The sequence below is a fragment of the Pholis gunnellus genome (assembly GCF_910591455.1).
Source record: "Pholis gunnellus genome assembly, chromosome: 15".
Classification (NCBI taxonomy): domain Eukaryota; kingdom Metazoa; phylum Chordata; class Actinopteri; order Perciformes; family Pholidae; genus Pholis; species Pholis gunnellus.
This window is the reverse complement of record NC_136542.1, coordinates 14,655,371-14,674,057: the sequence shown is the minus strand read 5'-3', so window position 1 is coordinate 14,674,057 and position 18,687 is coordinate 14,655,371. Positions and strand designations below refer to the sequence as shown.

General features: G+C 43.9%; 1 protein-coding gene across 1 annotated transcript in view; it reads left to right on the top strand.

Moving 5' to 3' along the window:
- Window positions 1-18,687, top strand: part of arhgef10 (Rho guanine nucleotide exchange factor (GEF) 10) — a 43,475-nt gene that overhangs the window by 21,741 nt on the left and 3,047 nt on the right. Inside the window, exons 19-27 of the mRNA XM_079174229.1 lie at window positions 2,490-2,605; window positions 4,065-4,192; window positions 5,435-5,535; window positions 5,775-5,896; window positions 6,805-6,891; window positions 7,762-7,988; window positions 8,420-8,577; window positions 11,828-11,970; window positions 13,675-13,849. Coding sequence (XP_079030355.1) covers window positions 2,490-2,605; window positions 4,065-4,192; window positions 5,435-5,535; window positions 5,775-5,896; window positions 6,805-6,891; window positions 7,762-7,988; window positions 8,420-8,577; window positions 11,828-11,970; window positions 13,675-13,849 — 1,257 coding nt within the window. The remainder of the gene's footprint in view (window positions 1-2,489; window positions 2,606-4,064; window positions 4,193-5,434; window positions 5,536-5,774; window positions 5,897-6,804; window positions 6,892-7,761; window positions 7,989-8,419; window positions 8,578-11,827; window positions 11,971-13,674; window positions 13,850-18,687) is intronic.

The window sequence follows — 18,687 nt, the reverse complement described above, 5'->3', positions numbered from 1 at the left end:
AAGGATACAGTCGAGTATAAATATATTATTTTGTTCTTACAAATAGCAGTTAAGTGAGTTAGATGTTGTAGATATTGAGATTATGTGATCTGACCACCGTGCTTTAAAAAAAGCTGACCTTCGCTCTATTCCCTCGTTCGGATTTAGCTATTCCCCAACCAACTTCAGCTTTGTGTGTGTCTCTGGGGGATGTCTGTGTGCATACAAATGTGTGCATTGTGCAGGAACCTTCAACAAGTGGAAACAATTGCTTCTCGGCCGACTGTGTGCAGCCAAAAGCAGCTCTGTGACAATGAACAGGTTCTCCAGCACATGATGTCACCTCTTTTCATGTCCTTCTGCTTAGTTCAACTCTTCCTCTCTCCACTGCATAGCAATCAGTCCGCCAGGCAGCCCTTACATTGTCCTGCGGATCAGTCACTATGTAATTTTGTAGATATGTTGTTTGTTTTTAGGAAGTGTGTAATTGCTGGGATGACTGCCATGTCTCCTATGACGCTGCCCGTCAGGCTTGATTTGTTTGACAAACTCCTGTTCATTTGGCACTCTCTCAAAGAGCCGTCAGGAAGTGGGACCCAGGTTGAAAGGAGTTACACAGTGGCAGTTCTGTCTGTGGGAACGGTCTTATCATTTGTACTGTTAAGTACAGACAATGTACAGCAAAAGACGGTTGAAAATGCGGGAGGAAATATACTCCTAGTCTAGCACAGACGATGCCAACAAATGAATATTAAGTGAAGTCTTAGGATTGTGCTCCATCATGTGACACTGATACATGAGCTGTTGTAGTTGCACTTGCTCCAAGCGTGACACAGCACAGAGAAAACATGAGAGGTTTATTCAGCATTTCTGCCCTGACCTGAATTCAACCCTCCGAGTCGTTTTTTGCTGAGACGGATGAGCCATGAAAATTGCATACAGCTCCATTTAGAGAGGGCAGGAAAAAAAAAAAAAACATGGCGACAAAACTGCACAACACACTCCAACAGTACATTTATCACGTCATCTTATTAATGGTTTGAGTAAATACACGTGACCTGTAGTTGTATTGAAAGGTGGCTATGATTTGAGCCAGTGAACGAAATGCAATGAGAGGTAATTGACCATGAAGACATTCAAGAAATCTAAAACCCATTTACACACGACTGTAGGCCTGCTGTGTTCTGCTTGCGCCTTTTGTGTCCAGGGCTGCTCATGCATGTGTAAGGACGACAGAGAAGTTCGGTGGCAGTGAGCAGCCTCCTGTGTAGAAGCTCAGAGGGAGACATTTTTGAGTAATTCTCCCAGAGACCACCTACAAATGTGGATTTTGGCGACGCACAAACGGGGGTGAAGTGTCCCCTGAATGGCCAGTCAGCAAGACCTTCAGAGGAGGACTGGACTGGGTTGCCATGGAGTTTGGAGCGCCAGGCGGACTGTGACTATTGTAGGAGGAGGAGGAGGAGGAGGAGGATGAGGAGGAGGAAGGAAGGAAGGGGGAAGAAGAAGTAGAATGGCAGCAGCAAACAAAGTCATTTTGGTGCCAGAGACTGATGCGGTTTAACCGTTTGGTCACCGATACACACACACATAAACATGGTTCATGTGGTTTGCAGTTAGGTTTTAATTGGAAAGAGGCCTGTACTTGTTGATTCAGCTGTTTGATTGAATGACATGGATAACTTTTCTGTTGACAATTTTGGCCAACTGACAGACATTCCCCCCGTTCTGTACAAACTACTCCTCATTATCTTTGTGTGTGTGTGTTTGTGTGAGAGAGAGCGAGAGAAAAACGCAAAGGCCTGCCAGACCTTTGATGAGCTATGTGTTAGTGTTCAGCGCTCCACAAAGCAAGCCGTTGTTTCCTTTTGATACGGCACAATAACGGTCGCATCGCATCACATGGCATCGTGAGGTTTGATATTTTGTGCAAAAAATGGCGAGAGGCAAAACAACCCAACGGCGTACCTGTTGCAGCATTCGTACACAAAGTAAAGAACAGTGAGGATGATGCACGCTGACCTCTGAAAGCTCCACAAGCGAGCACACTGGTGAGAATCCCTGCAGAGCCGTGACCGCTCCCCGTGGGAAACTGACTGATTAGCCTTTATTGATCTTCGTCTTTGTTAGTCCAATTTGAACTGCTTCTCTCATCAGGCTGGTCTCACTCGTTGCTGCTTGTGTATCACACGTTCTACAAGGGGACTGTAGCAGCTCTTTAGGTCTCAGCTCTTTTTCACTGCTGTGTGTTTATTCTCTCCGGCTCAAATATAAATATATGAGTCAACGCGATCTGTGAGTTGAAAATGAGACTATAAAGCACCTTAATAATATGAGCTGATTCAAGCTTTGTGACAAAAAAACACTTCATTTCAACACTTTTTTTCGTCCTTGCACAGCCAGCATAGCTTCACATCCTTTGCAAGTTATTCAGAGTGTAGAAGTTATTACCGAAAACAAAAAATGAAGCCGTTTTTTTGAATGTTTTGCTTTTGTGTGTTTCTCTGTAGACAAGCTGTACATGGGCCCCGGTCAGTTGTACCAAGATCTGCAGAACCTAATCCATGACCTCAGCCTGGTCAACCAGATCTCCAGCATGATCAGCAGCCTCAAAGGCAACTACCAGGTACTGTCACTGAGCTAAAGTCACATCAGTTGAACTCAATACACTTCTAGTCTTCATTGTCCCTTGGGGGAAGTTTTATATATATTTATTTATAATATATAAATAATATATATATTATTTAATAAAGGTGCGTATAAAAATAAATGTCATATTAATCCAGATAAGCGTCAGTTTATCATGTCTGAAAGGGAATTGATATTTAGTAAGTAAAAAAAACAAACTTTGAGGTCATTACAAAGGCAAAAAAATGAATATGTCATACATTTAATTTATTATAAATAATTATAGTTATTTTGACTAAGAGTTGGAATAGGTTCACTGTCTCTTAATATTGTTGGAAGCTTTCCAAAAGTTAACTTAGACGAATGTTCCTCCCATGTACCTCAGGACTTTTAAAATCACATTCATCGTGTTTCCCCTCAGATGTCCATAAGGGCTGGGCTGCTATGAAGCCATATAATGTTTAAACCGTGGAATGTGCCAGAGTAGGCAATCTGTCTGTGGGAGACAAGGAGTCTCTTAAGTCTTGATTTGCACCATTTAAGTCATATCATGTGGCCACACACACACACACACACACACACACACACACACACACACACACACACACACACACACACACACACACACACACACACACACACACACACACACACACACACACACACACACACACACACACACACACACACACACACACACACACGTCTGTGCTCTTAGGGTGGAGGTTTAGTTTGCAGGGCACAGCATGTGTGTGTGTGTGAGAGGCTGTGTTCTGTGTTTGTGCTGTGCTGGTAGGTCTGTCAGAAGCAGAGTGGGAGGCAGAGTAACAGAGAGGCTCTCAGAGAGAGACATGTGTCCCAGAGATGGAGGGAGGGAGAGCTTGATGGGAAAGGAAAGAAAGAAAGAAGCCGGGCAACACTAAATGAACTAACCTAAATGACACTGACAGCCTTGTAATATTAAATATACTGATAGGTTCTTCATACATTTTGTCCATCAAGACTGATGACAATGTATAAGACAGTGAAGTATATACTGCAATTAAGATTTTCAGTTTGGTTAAACGGCTATTGTAGTTATTTATGTATGATTTTACAGTTATATGATACGTCTGTACTGTCAACAGCATTTTATTCGATTAAAGAATACGGAGGAGCAAAGATGCTAGAAACCACATACAGTCCAATACAAAAACACAACTTTCAGCTTCAGAAATATGTCCGTATGTAATGTATTGGATTGCATTTCAGTCACAGCTTTTTCTGTTTGTGTCATAAATGAATGTAATGTGTTTTACTGATGTTTAAATGCTCTGAAGTACAATAGTTGTATTCCTATTCCCATTATTGTGCACAGTCACTTATTTCCCCCCTTCATTTCATGACTCTCTTCCTCCTTCTCTTTCCCTCTTATTTTTTATGATTTATTTCTATCCCTCCGATATCCCTGTGTACAGAATGTGAACCCCACAGTGGCCCAGGATTGGGTATCAGGTCTGCAGAGGCTGATACTGAAGAAGGAGGAGGAGATCAGGGCAGCTGACCGGTGTAGGATCCAGCTCCAGCTGCCTGGCAAACATGACAAGTTTGTATTACACACACACACACACGCACACACACACACCCGTGTCTTGTTTATCCTGGGTTTGTCTTTGTCCCCTTTTGTCATATTTTATCCTTCCCACCTCCCCTTGTGCCTATAGCTTTAGCAGAGAGTATAAGAGCACATTTGGATATTTGGATAAACAAGTTTCTCCACCAGCTCTAATCCCAGCCATGAATCTCAGGGGAGGAAATGTGCATCAGTGTTTGCAACCAAAGGCTACCCAGGGCTGCAGCTGTTGCTTAACTCAAAGGCACATGTCACATATTTACACACTGTTATTGTCGGCACGTGGTCCCCCACGGGTGCATATCCTTTTGGCTTTTTCACACGCTCTCTCCCTCTCTCTCCCTCTCCCTATCCCTCACCCCTGCTGCTCTTAGCGGGTGAGATTATCCACGGGTATGTTTGGAAACACAGCTGTGCTTCTGTCATTCCTCCCCTGATCCCTCAATCGCAAAGCACACAACACACTTCTTCTCACAATCAGCCAATGACAGGAGACACACACACACACACACACACACACACACACACACACACACACACACACACACACACACACACACACACACACGATGCCTACATGAGCTGCTGATAGAAATGATAATTGGCATTGACTTGTATCGCTTTTCTGTCACAGTCTGTTTAGTCACTCAGCATTGAATGGGCAGACTCGTGTGCCCCCTCGGCTTGGATTCAAGCCACACAGAGATCTGTTCATTTGAACATATCGGGTATTTTACCCTAAAAGATGCTGAGCTCACACACTGGACTGGTGTGTGTGTGTATAGATGAATATTCAAACATGAGTACCTTTTTTAAAGCTCTATGTGAAGACTTTTATGGATTAAATATTAACTTAGTAAACTGGCGTGATGTGGAAGCCACAAACAGATTGTGCAGATTTTTTTGTTTGTAATGAATAGAAAGGTAAAAGTGTTGTTACCATTCTGTCTAATGTCGTCAGCAGCAGCAGCTTGCAGTTGTGAATTCTGATCTTCTGTCCAGTCGGTGTGTCACTGTTGTGCTGAGTCATCACATACAGCTTTAAAAAAAAAACAAGAATATGTAAAGTAAATCAAGGAGGAGAAGGAGAGAAAGTGGAGGCACTAAAAAAAACTATCTCCTGCAATGCATCGATCATATATTTGAGATATAACCGTGTTTAAGGTTGGAGTTTTCTCCTCAGGTTCTAATCACGAGTGTTTTTCCTTTCGCAAGGTCGGGTAAACCAACATACTTCAGTGCAGTGTTCAACACGCTCAGCCCAGCCATCAAACAGTCATGGATCAGTAACTTGCAGATGGCCAAGCTGGCTCTAGGTACAGTCCACCGCCACTGTCTCAGCTGCTCAGTTGACTTCACCATTTCAATTGTGTGTGCGTGCTTTTATAAAATACGACTGTTTACCTAATTGACTTGTTTCTATCTATTTGTTCACTCCACTGCCATTACAATGTGTTGCCTGGAGTCTTTTTATTCCGATAACATGTGGTTCAAAAACATTTACTGCATACTGTGCACATTAATGAATCTAGTGCCGGTTTGTGGTTTACATCAGAGGAGGACAACCTGCAGGGCTGGTTCTTCGCAGAGGAGGATGGGAATCAGATCAAGAAGCAGAAACACCCTCTCTTGCTCCGACAGATGCCCGTGGTCATGTCAAAACTCCAAGAGTTCAAGGTGAGACCTTTTTTCTTTCCTATAACGGTCTTAAAAGAAGGTTAGCTCAGTCAATGAGCGTGTGGTGCTGGTGATGCCTGGGTTGTGGGTTCCATCTCCGTACGGGCCAATGCTCACATTACAGCGTTGACATGTGTGGCTTGTTAACAGAGAGAGTTTCTGCGATTTAACGTGAACTGACGGTCTAAGTGAGATTTAACCCGTATATGACATCTAAAAATCCCAAATTCCTTTCTAAACCTTGTCGTCGTCTATTCCACTAAACGTTATTGCACTAAACGGGCCAGTAAATATCACTTGGTTGTTTTTCACTCCGTGTAGGTGAGTGTGTTGGCCGTGTAAAAGGGTACGTAACATATGAGAAGGTACGAGAGGATTTACTGCTGATGAGAAATGTCACACTTGTTAAGAAGGAGTTCTATCTGCACTGACAAAACAACCAAAGTGAAGTAAACCCAATCTTCCTCTGTATTTATATGCTAATTAATTCATATGTAACCAGTATTGATTTACCCAACTGGCTTGAAACATTCATTCATGTGTATATGAAGCTGGCTAACTTCGACCCCCGTATGGGTCACTAGGTTCTGAGAGTAGTGATTTATGTTAGATGTCAGTTGGTCAGAGTAAAGTTGTCTTGTTGTCGGACGCTGGCTGGTAATATAACCGTACCGTGGGCTGTTTCTACCTGACTTTATGTCTATTTGAATTCTCACTCTCACAGTATAAAATGACATGTAGTCTCATGTAGGTGTTTTGCTTCAGGGCTGAACCTCTCAGACATCTTTTGAGTTTTTTTTTATCTTGACACTAACTGAACACCTGTTTTTTATTTACCCTGTGGATTCCCACCCGTCCGACCATGTTTCCCTCTCATCCTCTCTTTCTTTCTTGCCGTTCTGTGACAGGTGGAATGTGCCGTTCACAATCCAGAGCCCCACATCAACACGGAGAGCACAGCAGATACTCCCGTCGTGGGCCATGGCTGTGTCTGGGTGAGGCGTTTTCTTCTACTCCGCTCATGAAAAAAAAAAAAGAAGCGAGGTGTTCGCTTACATTTCGACAATTGCACAAAATGAAGAGCAGCTGCCTACAAATCTCCGGGTTTCCTCCACCCCAGAGGAAGAACACGCTCATGAGCCCTTCAACCCTGGAATCTTAAGTTTTAGATGAGAGGATTTAGTTAAGTGTGTTGAGAGGCTTTAACAACTGTATATTGGCAAATAGTCTCGCAGTCCTCCTTATTTTCAGCAGCTTGGATGATTTAAGCCGCACCACGTTTCTCTCAGTGAGTCTGACTTTTAGTTTTGGCAGAAAGCTGTTTTTCACTAAAAAAGTGTTGCTTTAGTGCTGGATGTACAGATGGTAAGTTTTTGATATTCAATTAAAATGTTCGAATGTCCCCTAGAGAGGAAAAGAATCTGGGATTGCAAATGATTGATTCAGTACTTAAGTTTTTCTCAAAATAAACAATGAGTGTCATAACCGTGGTAATCACTGCTCATGCAGTGATTCAGTCCGTCAGGGAAAACCGTGGGTCTGTCAAAGATATAAACATCCCGCTGGCTTGTTATTTCAATGGTGAGGTAAGATATAAACTGTTAGATTTTGGTTGTTTTCAACATGATTTAATGTCACAGATGAGTATCGGTCTTATTGGATCTTGCCTTTTTGAATTGGCAAGCTCTGGCATGAGTACTTCAGTCGAATGCTTATTTGTTAAGCGCTGTCTGCTTTGTTTTGCTTATACTGCGCATGCTGTGTAACCCTTGAAGATGTTCCGTTTTTTAACTGGGCTATATTTTCTTTATTTATTATGAATGAAAGTATCCCTAAAACAAAAGGTGTCTCTGATCTTTGTTCAGGTTGCGAGTTGCACCAACCAGATGGGCCAGATATCCATCGTGGCCATGCAGAGCTCCAGCCCGAAGGTGACCGAGTGTTTCAACGTGGAGTCCCGTATCCTCTGCATGGCCTACGTCCCGGCGGAGCAACCTCAGGAGGACGGCGAGCAGATTCCCGAAAACGACCATGTCTCCGCAGCGAAGGCCACTGATTCTCCCAGTGTCTGTCTGGGCATGGAGGAGGGCAGGTACAGCACACGGTGTCCTTTCAATACGGCGTCTGCATTCCTTTATCTTTCAATTTCTACAAGTTACAATAAACCTATTTCTGTGAAACTTTTAAAGTCATCTGTACCCGCACCATGCACACTGTTACTGTTTTAATAAGAAGGCAGACTTTTAATTCTGCATCCATAAATGATAAATGTCAGGTTTTAATTATGCATGCTTTAATGGTGAATGTCAGCATCAAAGAACTCGAAGCGTTTTTTTCCTCGCCTTTTCATTTAGCACCGCAGTTAATCACTATTAGTGGCCAATAGATTTATGATACTCCTCCACTGACTTCAATTGCCCGTAATGCAATGTAGCGTTCAAACTGCAACATGCAGATAGCCGTGCGCATCAAAGACGCACGCTGTATTGAGTTTGATCTGATTTCATCTCCTGTCCTGTTCAGCATCATTGTGTACAAGAGCAGCCAACGGTCCAAGAAAGTCCGTCTGCAGCATTTCTTCACCCCAGACAAGTCCACCGTCACCAGCCTGGTCCATAAGAAGCACTGTCTGTACGTCGGCCTGGTCAGCGGCTCTGTGGCCGTCTACTCCAGATCACCAGGTGTGTGTTTCAGGAGGGGAGGGACTTGTCAATTTGCGTGCCTCCTCCGTTATAGTGTCTCAGTTCTTCCTCCGCAATGTGTGTTGATACTCTTAAACAGCTATAATTAGGGTAACTACGAGGTAAATTACTGGTTTTGTGCGAAACAGAAATGCATTCATTGAGTTAATTAGATTTGGTTTTAAAAACTGTGTAGGTTGACAGTGTTTACCTCCAATATTTAGTCTGCACCAGACCTGAGTTTTGTAACTTTAACCATTGGCCATGAATAGGAGCACTGTTGGCAACTTTGTTGTTCGATTTAACCGCTTCTAACACACTTCTGCTCACCTAATCTACCAAAATGCCACCAGCACCATATTGGTTTACTTTTTCCAATTATAGGCAGGACATTTCACGTGCTACAATGCAAAGTTGTGGAGCTCGAGGTTCAGGGGTCTGCTCTGTTGAGGTTCTGTTCCCGTTTGCTCGGTTGTCTGGGAGAAGCCAATCTGTTCTCGGTGACCTATTTAACGTCTTCCGTCCCATTAGAGGAGAGGATCCGAGCTTCACTCTTCCCACAGTCTTTTCCATTCTGTGTGCTGTTCCGTCTCTCATTGGCTCTCATAGCGGTGCAAACAGAGGGCCTCCTCTCTCTGTCTCTGCGTTTCATTTTCTCTGTCTGCTTTTTCCTCTGGGTCACAATGTGGGTTAAGATAAGCACACATTTCCGAACCGACTCCCTGTCAAATATCGGTATCCCTATCCTCCTGTGATGCCACCATTGCCAGAGGCATGTTTTACCAACCTCAGTCACAAATGTTCTTTCCTCTCCATGCGCTCGTATGACTCAAATTGAATCTCCAAAGGAAGAACTTTTAAGTGCCCTTACTCAATTTTTCTTTACCCTTTTGTTGGTCTGTGTGCGCTAAAGAGAGAGAGAGAGAATATGGATGATGGCCTGAGGACAGAAGCACAGGTGGAAAACTATTCTCGCTCATTCCACAGTTGAGCGACAGTTTGCCTGGAAGAAACATACCAGATGTATGCAACCGTTCAGGAATGTTCAGGGTTACTCATTTCTCCTTGTTTTGATGCACATGTCGCCTCTCCCCCCACCTTCATTCTCACACACGCACACACCAGCTACGAGACACTTGCACAGAGTATGCCAGTGTTGGCTGTTTCAGAAGCCGCTTTTCATCATTTGTCACCACTGGTGAGTCGAATGAATTCCAACACAAAGATCCTGCTCCTAGATCATTGTTCCCTTCAACAGCTCTGTCACTTGAACGTGTTGCTTGATGCCAAAATGATGAGTCATCCCGCATAGTTTGGTAGGGAAACCGTCCCCCGCTGTAACGCTGCTCCAGTGCTTCATCACGGTGAAAGGCTCTGCCTGTACCCCATTAGCATTTAAAGTAGACTCACGGTTTACATCGCAGAGAAGAAAGCAAGCGGAAACCAGGAAAATGATCAGCTGTTGTTCTTTTGATGTTAAACTGTCGCGTGTTCGAAGGCAACCCTCGCAGTGAATAGTGACGAGACATCAGACTCAAGCGAGCGGATTGGGGATGTTGCTTTTTGTCTTTAAAGCCGTCAGGGCCGAGTTCTCCCGCTGTAGACGCAGCGTGTCTGAAGCTGGCCGCTCGGCCTCATTCTGCCATGCTGGCTGTTTCCTTTGTGACTGACTGTGTGAGAGACGGAGAGAGGAGGAGGAGGCGGCAATGATTCGGCAAAGGTCGTACGTCACAGCCAGACAGTCGGAACATAAACTCCGTCCCGCTTTATTCTGCATCACCTACTTCTTCACGTCGAGGGTACGGTGCGTAACGTCTTGTTTGTTGCAAGCGATGTCACAGGATGAAAGATGATTGGCTTATTTAATCAGCGTTCACTATCTGGTTTGTGTGCTGCTGTTTGGGCACACACACACACACACACACACACACACACACACACACACACACACACTGTGATGAGTAGTTTATTCCAGCTGACACTGACTTGAAGGAATGCTACAGTTTAAGAAGTGAGGGATGTGGGCAGGCTTACGTAAGACTGCAAGTTGGCACGCCGTCTTCTTTTTCTCCACTGTTCCTTTCCCTTTTTCCCATTTCTTTTTTCTCTCTCTCTCTCTCTCATCTACCTACACAGTATGATTGTTACAATAATATACACGGGGCACTGCTGGAATGCTAATCCCACCTAGCCCCTTCAGTGGGAGAGTGCCCTCACTTCCCCAGTCATTACTGTACCTCTGAAAGAACGCCTCTCCCTGCGTGGCACCTCGGCCTTCAATAGCCGCCTTTGTGCCTTCTCTTAACAACGCCGTTGGTGAGGCCTCATTCACTTCCTGGACTAGATTACCTCAGGGAATGTGGTATCTGGAGGAAATGAAGCCTGTATTCACACAGGGCAAAGCAAAAGTGCATGTCAGAGAAAATCAAGTAACGCAATATTTTTTACCAAATACCTTGATGCGACGATATTGTGAGGTTGACTATTGGTGCTTTTACCAAATATTTTAACAATGGCATTTTTGATAAATAATCATCTAATAAAATCCAAGTTGATATCTAGTCTCTCATCACAATATCTGTATGATATCCATTTATTTCCAAGCCCTATTAAAATCGATCAAATGTTGGAACTTTTTTACGTCTATTGGCCCCTTATTGGATGACGACATTGATTGCAATCTCAGCCGGTGTATACACACGATAATGGTTGAAGACATGTAATGTGTTGCTATTTATCAAGGCACTGCATGGGGTTGTTTCACTGCGGTAGAGCTGACACCGTGGGTGCCCAGGCACATGTAGAACCGAGTGTGTAGGAGGTGCGAGTGGGATAGAGCTCAGCTCTGACTAATGCCTCGCAGCCCATCTATATTCACAGTGAAGGCTGTGAAAACCATCAATGGCCTCTCCACCAGCATTAGCGGAGCCATAAATGCGCATGACCTTTTCAGCCGACGCTTATAAAGACAGAGTGTCTGTTATTGTGTCTTCCATATGAAGTGTAAACCATTCTTCTTTAACGATTACATGGATAATTACTAGAGGGCTACTTTGCAAAGGAGAATACAATAACACTAATAGCAGAGATGCACAGTACTGATCCTTTCTGAATATATATATATATATATATATATATATATATATATATATATATGAGTTCTGTGTTTGCATTTAAACTGCGTTTTGTGAAATGCAGACTGTCTATTTGCTTGAGTGCTGAGGTGGCGGTATTGTGTTTGTTGTTACAGATGGTTCGTGGAGCTGCGAAAAGCCTAAGGTGCTGAAACTGGGGGTCCTCCCGGTCAAGGCCATGCTGGCCGTGGAGGAGCACCTCTGGGCTTCAACAGGTGGACAGGTCTTCATCATCAGTGCCCACACACACTGTGTGGAGGTATGTAACCCTTGCTGGAGGCTACTATTGCACACCATGTCTGCATCATAAACGGAGCAGTTCAACAGATGTGTGTGGTGTAAATAACCCTCGTATATCTGTCGGAAAGAGTACAGAGTAACATTTAAGGCACATTAGAGAGATTTACGAGTGTAAACTGCTGTTACTAAAAGTATAAAGAATCACAAGCAGATGAAGGTGCCTCATTTCCCTTCCTGTGATTTCTTCATTCCATAGCCTGGAATATGGATGCTATTGTGTGTGTGTGTGTGTGTTCTGGCCTGGTTTAGGGAACGGAAGCACCTGCCATGCGTCCGGGAATAGTAACGTTCCTGTGACATGCACTCACTAATAATCCGTTTAGCCTCATTAAGCTCATTACGTTGGACCACCTGCCTGTCTCACTCTCTTCTCCTCACTGAGGACTCAGTTACACCAGAGTGGTGACTGTAAGTTAAACAGAGAGAGAGAGAGGATGAAATGGTGAGATGGATGCAGAGAAATTAGACTTAAATTTGAAAAGGTATGTAATAAATAATCAAATGTTGTTACAATTTAAATGACGATGGTTAAAAATGTGTGCTAAAACAAAATGCAGCGCATTGCACTAACATTTCATGCTCCTTCGTTAACACTGTACTGTACTGACACACTTGTGAACGGGCTCTCCTTCGCCAAATATAACTCCACCTACATGTGCAGCAATGTGTGGTGAGATTATGTAACCAGTGGGGATGGAAAAAGCCCAGTTTATTGGTGTCCATGCCCAGAGAATTCAAAATTACACTCTGCACATATTTAAAGCTATTCTTGTCCACACTAATGAAAGAAAGGTGAAATCAAGAGTTCAAGAAAGTTGATTTAATTTAAAGCTACTACAAAAACTTTAATTTTGTGTTGGTTTTGGCGGTTCCTGTGGACAAAGGCGGTAGTGTTTCAAAGCACCTTTTAGAAAACCTCACATCGTACTGCAGCAGGGTCTCACAGTCTCCCCCGCACGCACGGTCCTGGTTTTCCCGTGCCTCCGGTCCCTCCAGTGTGCCCAGAAATACGACCAGGATTCTGAGCTGAAGGAGTTTCTGGCGATCCTGCATGATTTTGTGTGGAATCCAGTCCCGATGGCACCGATGACTTAGAATGAAGCATTAAGAACAGCTATATAGAAATAGCCATTTATCTTGCTAATAGTTAGGCATTTGCCCCCCCCCCCCCCCCCCCAAAAAAAGCATTGTTGCTTTATTGTAGAATCTTTTGTGAATCTTTTGATACCATTTGGATGGTAAAGCATAATCACAGGGTCCCAGACATTACAACCACTAACAATACATGTGCTGCAGTAGTCTAAACAGTCTGGGACAGACTCTCTGTGGGTTGATTGCTTAGTTTATCTAATTTGTAGTCACACAGCAAACACAAGAAACCCTGCAGCCTCTGTCGTGTTTAGCCTGGGTTTAAAATGTCAATAACGACGGTATACAGTGCTGTTCTTTTGGGGAGTCAGTGTTCTCTCATGGGCAGACTGTCAAACAGACAACAACCTTATACCACTGAAAAAGTCCTTAGAAGTCTATTTTTAATACACTCACTCTTCATAATGCTTGTGTTACTGTGGTGGTAGACATCCTCCCTGCGGCTGGATTTATTATGAATGTGCAGTAGGTAATGCCTAAGGCCTGTCACTCTGCCCTGTCCCCCTTCATCCAGAGGCAGCTGGAGGCCCACCAGGAAGAGGGCATGGTGGTGTCCCACATGGTGGTGGCTGGAGTGGGCATCTGGATCGCCTTCAGCTCAGGTTCCACTCTGCGCCTTTTCCACACCGAGACCCTGGAGCACCTGCAGGACATTAACATTGCCACACCTGTCCACAACACACTATCGGGTAAGACATGCGTCCCTTCACCTATCCAGGGTCAACTATGCTGTTCAAATAAACAGATTTGAAAATCTTTTTAGTGACGCCTCAAGTCTATAGTTCAAAAGTTCAGCATCAAAGACAGAATGTAGTCAGCCCACATGGCTTTGTTTTTACTGTTTTCCTTTTCTCTGCGTCCCCCCATCCCCAACATTTTATTTTTGTTGGACAAATACAATCTGGTTGAGATCTTCTCGTTCCGTCTCCAAAGTCAGTCCTGGAGGTTTACGATGTTAAAAGAAAAGCATTAAACACAAACATCCTGACCCACCCGATGAGATGGTTTGTTACACAGAACCATTTGGGAAGCCTTCACTGGAAACTGTTTAGAAAGGGGTGGCACTTTCAAAATAAAAGCTTGTCAGGTGATTGGATGAACCTTCTGTCAATCAAACCACATTCACCACTTCAACCCCCCCCCCCCCTGACTGAGACTGAAACCTTTTAGAGAGTATCAAACTGTCTGAAGAAGAACAGCTCATTCTAGTTGTTCTCTCTTTTTGATCTTTGATCTTCTCGTCAAATATACTTATTCAGATGCAGCCCAGCATTTGTGGATTGCTGTGTAGGTCCGACAACTGCATGGCTTCAAAGTGCTGCCTGTGGCTGTCATTAGCTGACATCAGCGTAGGTGCTCATCTAGACAGCTCTTGTTATGGCAGCTTTGTCACGCGCTCGTCCTCCTGTAGTCTAAACAGGGAATCGGGAACCTCTCATTTTTGTCTCTATTCCTGAGTTGCACGAAGGAAACTTTTGACCTCTTCAAGTCACTTTTGGGAAACTTTGTGTGCTCTGGAAGGCGCCGTCAAAAAGGGAAACTCCAGCCCAGACTTGAACACTTGTAAAAACAAATCATGAGACATCGTTTTTGACAAACGGCCAAACAAAGACAACAGGAATTATGACATCACAATGTGAAATATAGGGCTTATTTGCAGCTGAGCTACTAGTTCAAGTTAAATTTGTAACTCGGTCGATCAGAATGTTATTCTGGCAAAACAATATGAACTGTGATGACAATTAAAACCAAAGCCATCTCGATTTAAAAATAAATCCGAATGCAGGAGTATCCATTTCATTTTACAAGATCTAGTCTTACGAGTGAGAGCCGTACAGATGAGAACAGTGGTTAGTTCCTGCTTTGAAAGGCAGTTTACTTCCATCATTCCGCTGTAATGTTCCACCTTTGCTCTCCGACTGTGCACTCCAGATGTAAACCTGTCATCACTCCGTAGTAATATCTGCCCAACTGCGTCACAGGCGAGACAAATGAGCCGTATTTCACCATTTGTGACTATTTGATACAAGATAAGGCGGAATTGTGGGGAGCAAATATTTGTCTGAGAAGCTCAAGAAGTTGGAAGTTATCCTGTATGTAACGTACAGTGTATTGCATCGAGACACAACACTGTTGAGAACTCTTGAACGTGTGCTTCAGCACGGACATTAGTTGTGTTGCTAAGGCGATTGTTGTCATCACAGTAGATGGTATTGTATTTGGTGTGCGGCAGTTGGTTGTGATTGTGCAACAGTTTCCTGCCATGTGTGTTTTAAGTCAAACGTCAAACCCAATGACTGTTACTGTGACGAGTGTCCCGGGCTGAAGTCGTCGGGGCGGTGCTGCTGCTGCTGCTGCTGCTGCTGCTGCTCTGGATCTTGTAAGCTGCTGTGTTACATCAGCTTGACCCAAAAACACAAAAAAAGGATGATTGTAGTTTCTTCTTCTGTTGGTAGAAAGTCAGGATTAGTGCAGACCAATCGCTGTTCAGTCTCTCTTTCCGGCACGCTTAGAAATGCAGACAGCTGTGGTTTGGCCTGATGTTGCCTCGAAGTTTTATATGGATTTATTGATTGGCTTCCTCCTTCCAGTGTATTGAGTGTATGAGGTTTTGATCTGTGTTTTTGGTTTCTGATGATTCAATCTGTATGTGTCTTGTGGTGTGCAGTCAATGACTAGCCCGCAGTTGTTCTGTGCGATCTCATCTTCGGGCTTCTCATTGCAAAGTGCTGTTATTAACCCAGCGCTGCTCTAGCTAGTCTTCAGAGCGACTTCTCTATTATTTGCCGCAAGGTAGCAATAACATTCAGAGAGGCAACGAAAGAGAATGTCTGGAGGTTGCGTAACATCTGCTGAAGCAGGTTCGCTCTTTTCATCGGACACTTCAAGCAGCATTTATAAATCAGCAGCCGAGTGTCACATCTCGTGTAATTGGCTTTTGGGGAGATAGTTTTAAATACCACTTGCAGCTATGAAGACGGAATCCAATAATGTCGAGGCTTAAATACAGACCGCGTGAAGGAGCCATCCGCTCACCGCTTTTCGTATCCATGGCTACAAGTTGTTCCAAGTGGCACAATGGTTCACAGTACTGCTGCAACCCATTTTATAAACTGTATTGGCAATAGCAGAAATACTACGTTTACAAACCCCGAGTTTACTGAAGGAAATCCCTAATTGCATGTGAAAAATGTAACGACCAGCCGTCCACGCTGACTTGATATTGTGGGAGGATCTCCCTCTGATAGCCAGTGTTTAGAGTAACAAGTAGAAGGGCCTCCTTGTCAAACAGATGTGAATGATAAAAGCAGCCCGGTTTGGGACCTCACTGCTAATAGGATCCATGCAACCGCAGAGGAAGCTGGTTCCGGGACAGACGACCACACTCGAAAGCTTTCATCCTCTGGGCCTCGCCATTAAGCGCTCACTTCCTTCTGATAGCAGCGTTTTTGGTGAAGCAGTTTCATGAAGTCCACCTGTATGCCGCTCTTTCCCTGGTCTTCTGAGATCTGTTCTTTGAGACCCCCCCCCCCCCAAAACTGCACGACCTCTGATGTAATTGGAAGTGCCATCCAAACTGTTTGGACAAGAGGGACTGCCTGCAAATCGATGTGCTGGAGTCGTTGTGATGGAGCGTTCATGTGCAATTCTGCGCTCCCATTAATCTGCATTTACTGAGACAAAAGCTAAGGATATTATCAGCTTTGCAGAAAATGACAAGATTTGACATGCATACTCTTGATTTCCGATCTCCTATTTTCCAGGAAGTCCACATTGTTAAGAAGGTGTATTGTATTACAACACCTAACGCAACCTTGGCACACAACACACAATCAGGCTCACAAATGGAGAAATGGGGCGTTGTCTTCAGCGTGAATGCCTCTGTAAGTGGTCCAGTGTTGAATGCAGGAGATGCTCTAGGTGGAGTAATCCTTCTCATGTTCATGCATGTTGGAGCAATTCCGCTAACTCCCGACACTCAACAGACGGTGAGCTAATGTGCTGTAATAGCAGTCGTTTCCGATGTAATCCATAGCTCGCGGTTGTTAAAGAATCGTGTGCAGCTCATGTTTTAGACTAATTGAGTACATTCCCAAGTATTAATCTGAAAATATATTTATATATACTTTCCTCGAAGTTAGACATGTTATTAGAGATCCCTGTTGGAGTATTTTATATTTTATTGAACCTCTGTGATACCCACTGAATCTCAAAGGAAAGTGGGACGAGGATCCACCTCAGGACGAGTACAAAAGCTGAAAAGTAGTCCTGAAATATTCATAAAGTGCTTGTCTTTGAGAAAAAAAAGTTAGGAGAATTATAATGCAAATGAAGTTCAAATTTAGTAAAATCTTTTAAAAAAAAGCTCCTAATAAGCACTTCAAAAGGCAGCGGTTCTCCATCAAAGCAGACCGTCTCAGAGGAAGGTGGCGAGCTGGCAGGCTGCTGCGCTGAGGCTCTAGTCTGCCTTTGTCTGTTGCTCTGTGACCTAAATAGGCAGCCATGCATGGCTTAATGGGGGACAAACATCAGGGGGGGGGGGTCAGTAAATAACACCTCCAGCTCTTCTTTGTTTGTACACCACCAATGTTGCACACGTCCCAACACGGATAAGACACTTTTTTCTTTTTTTTTTAGGAGAGAACATCCACCTCTCTCAGAGATACAAGGACTGGATGACAGGCTGTAGCTGCAGTGTGAAGAAGCTCTGGTTCAAACTCGTCCTCATTTGCTTTTTCTCCTCTGAGATGTTTCAGATTGACAAGGAAATTAAGTTAAGATTCCTCATGATCAGTGAGCTATGAGGTATGATGATTTTAAGATATGTGCGAAGTTAACTTTCCGACTAAAACCTTATGGTGCTTCCCCTTTTTTTGTCGATTGGTCATTCCAACGCTTTGGTCCGGACTGAAAAATCTCAACAACTGTTCGGTAGATTTCTATAAGATTGTATACAGATGTTCACGGTCCCCAGAGGATGAAGCCTCCTGACTTCATCCTCTGGGGACCGTGGCATTTAGTGATATCTAACTATTGGATGGAGTCCCTTGAAATTCAGTCCGTACATTCATTTTCCCCTCAGGATGAATCGTAACCATTTTGATGACCCTCTGATCCTCTCAATCGGCAACGTTAGCACGCTAACGTGCTAAACTAAAATTGAACGCGGTACGCGTTGTACCTGCTAAACGTCAGCGTCTTAACACTGTCAATTTGTCGGCATGTTGCCATGCTAGCGTTAGCATCTAGTTCAAAGCACTGCTGTCCCTAAGTACATGCTCACAGAGCCATAAACGTGGCTCTTAGTGTGTTTCAAAATTGTAATCTGTTGAGAGAAAATGTGGGTGTGAATTTAGGACCTAGAACACTTCCAACAGCATTAAAATAGGCGTAATATAGGCCGACTGAAATGGCAATTACTGACATTGCTGATCTGAGTTATTTCGAGACTGAATGGCCGATCAAGTGTATTATTGTAACGCTTGGGATTTGCTCCTCCCTCCTGCTGTTGCTTGTCGGGACTAAG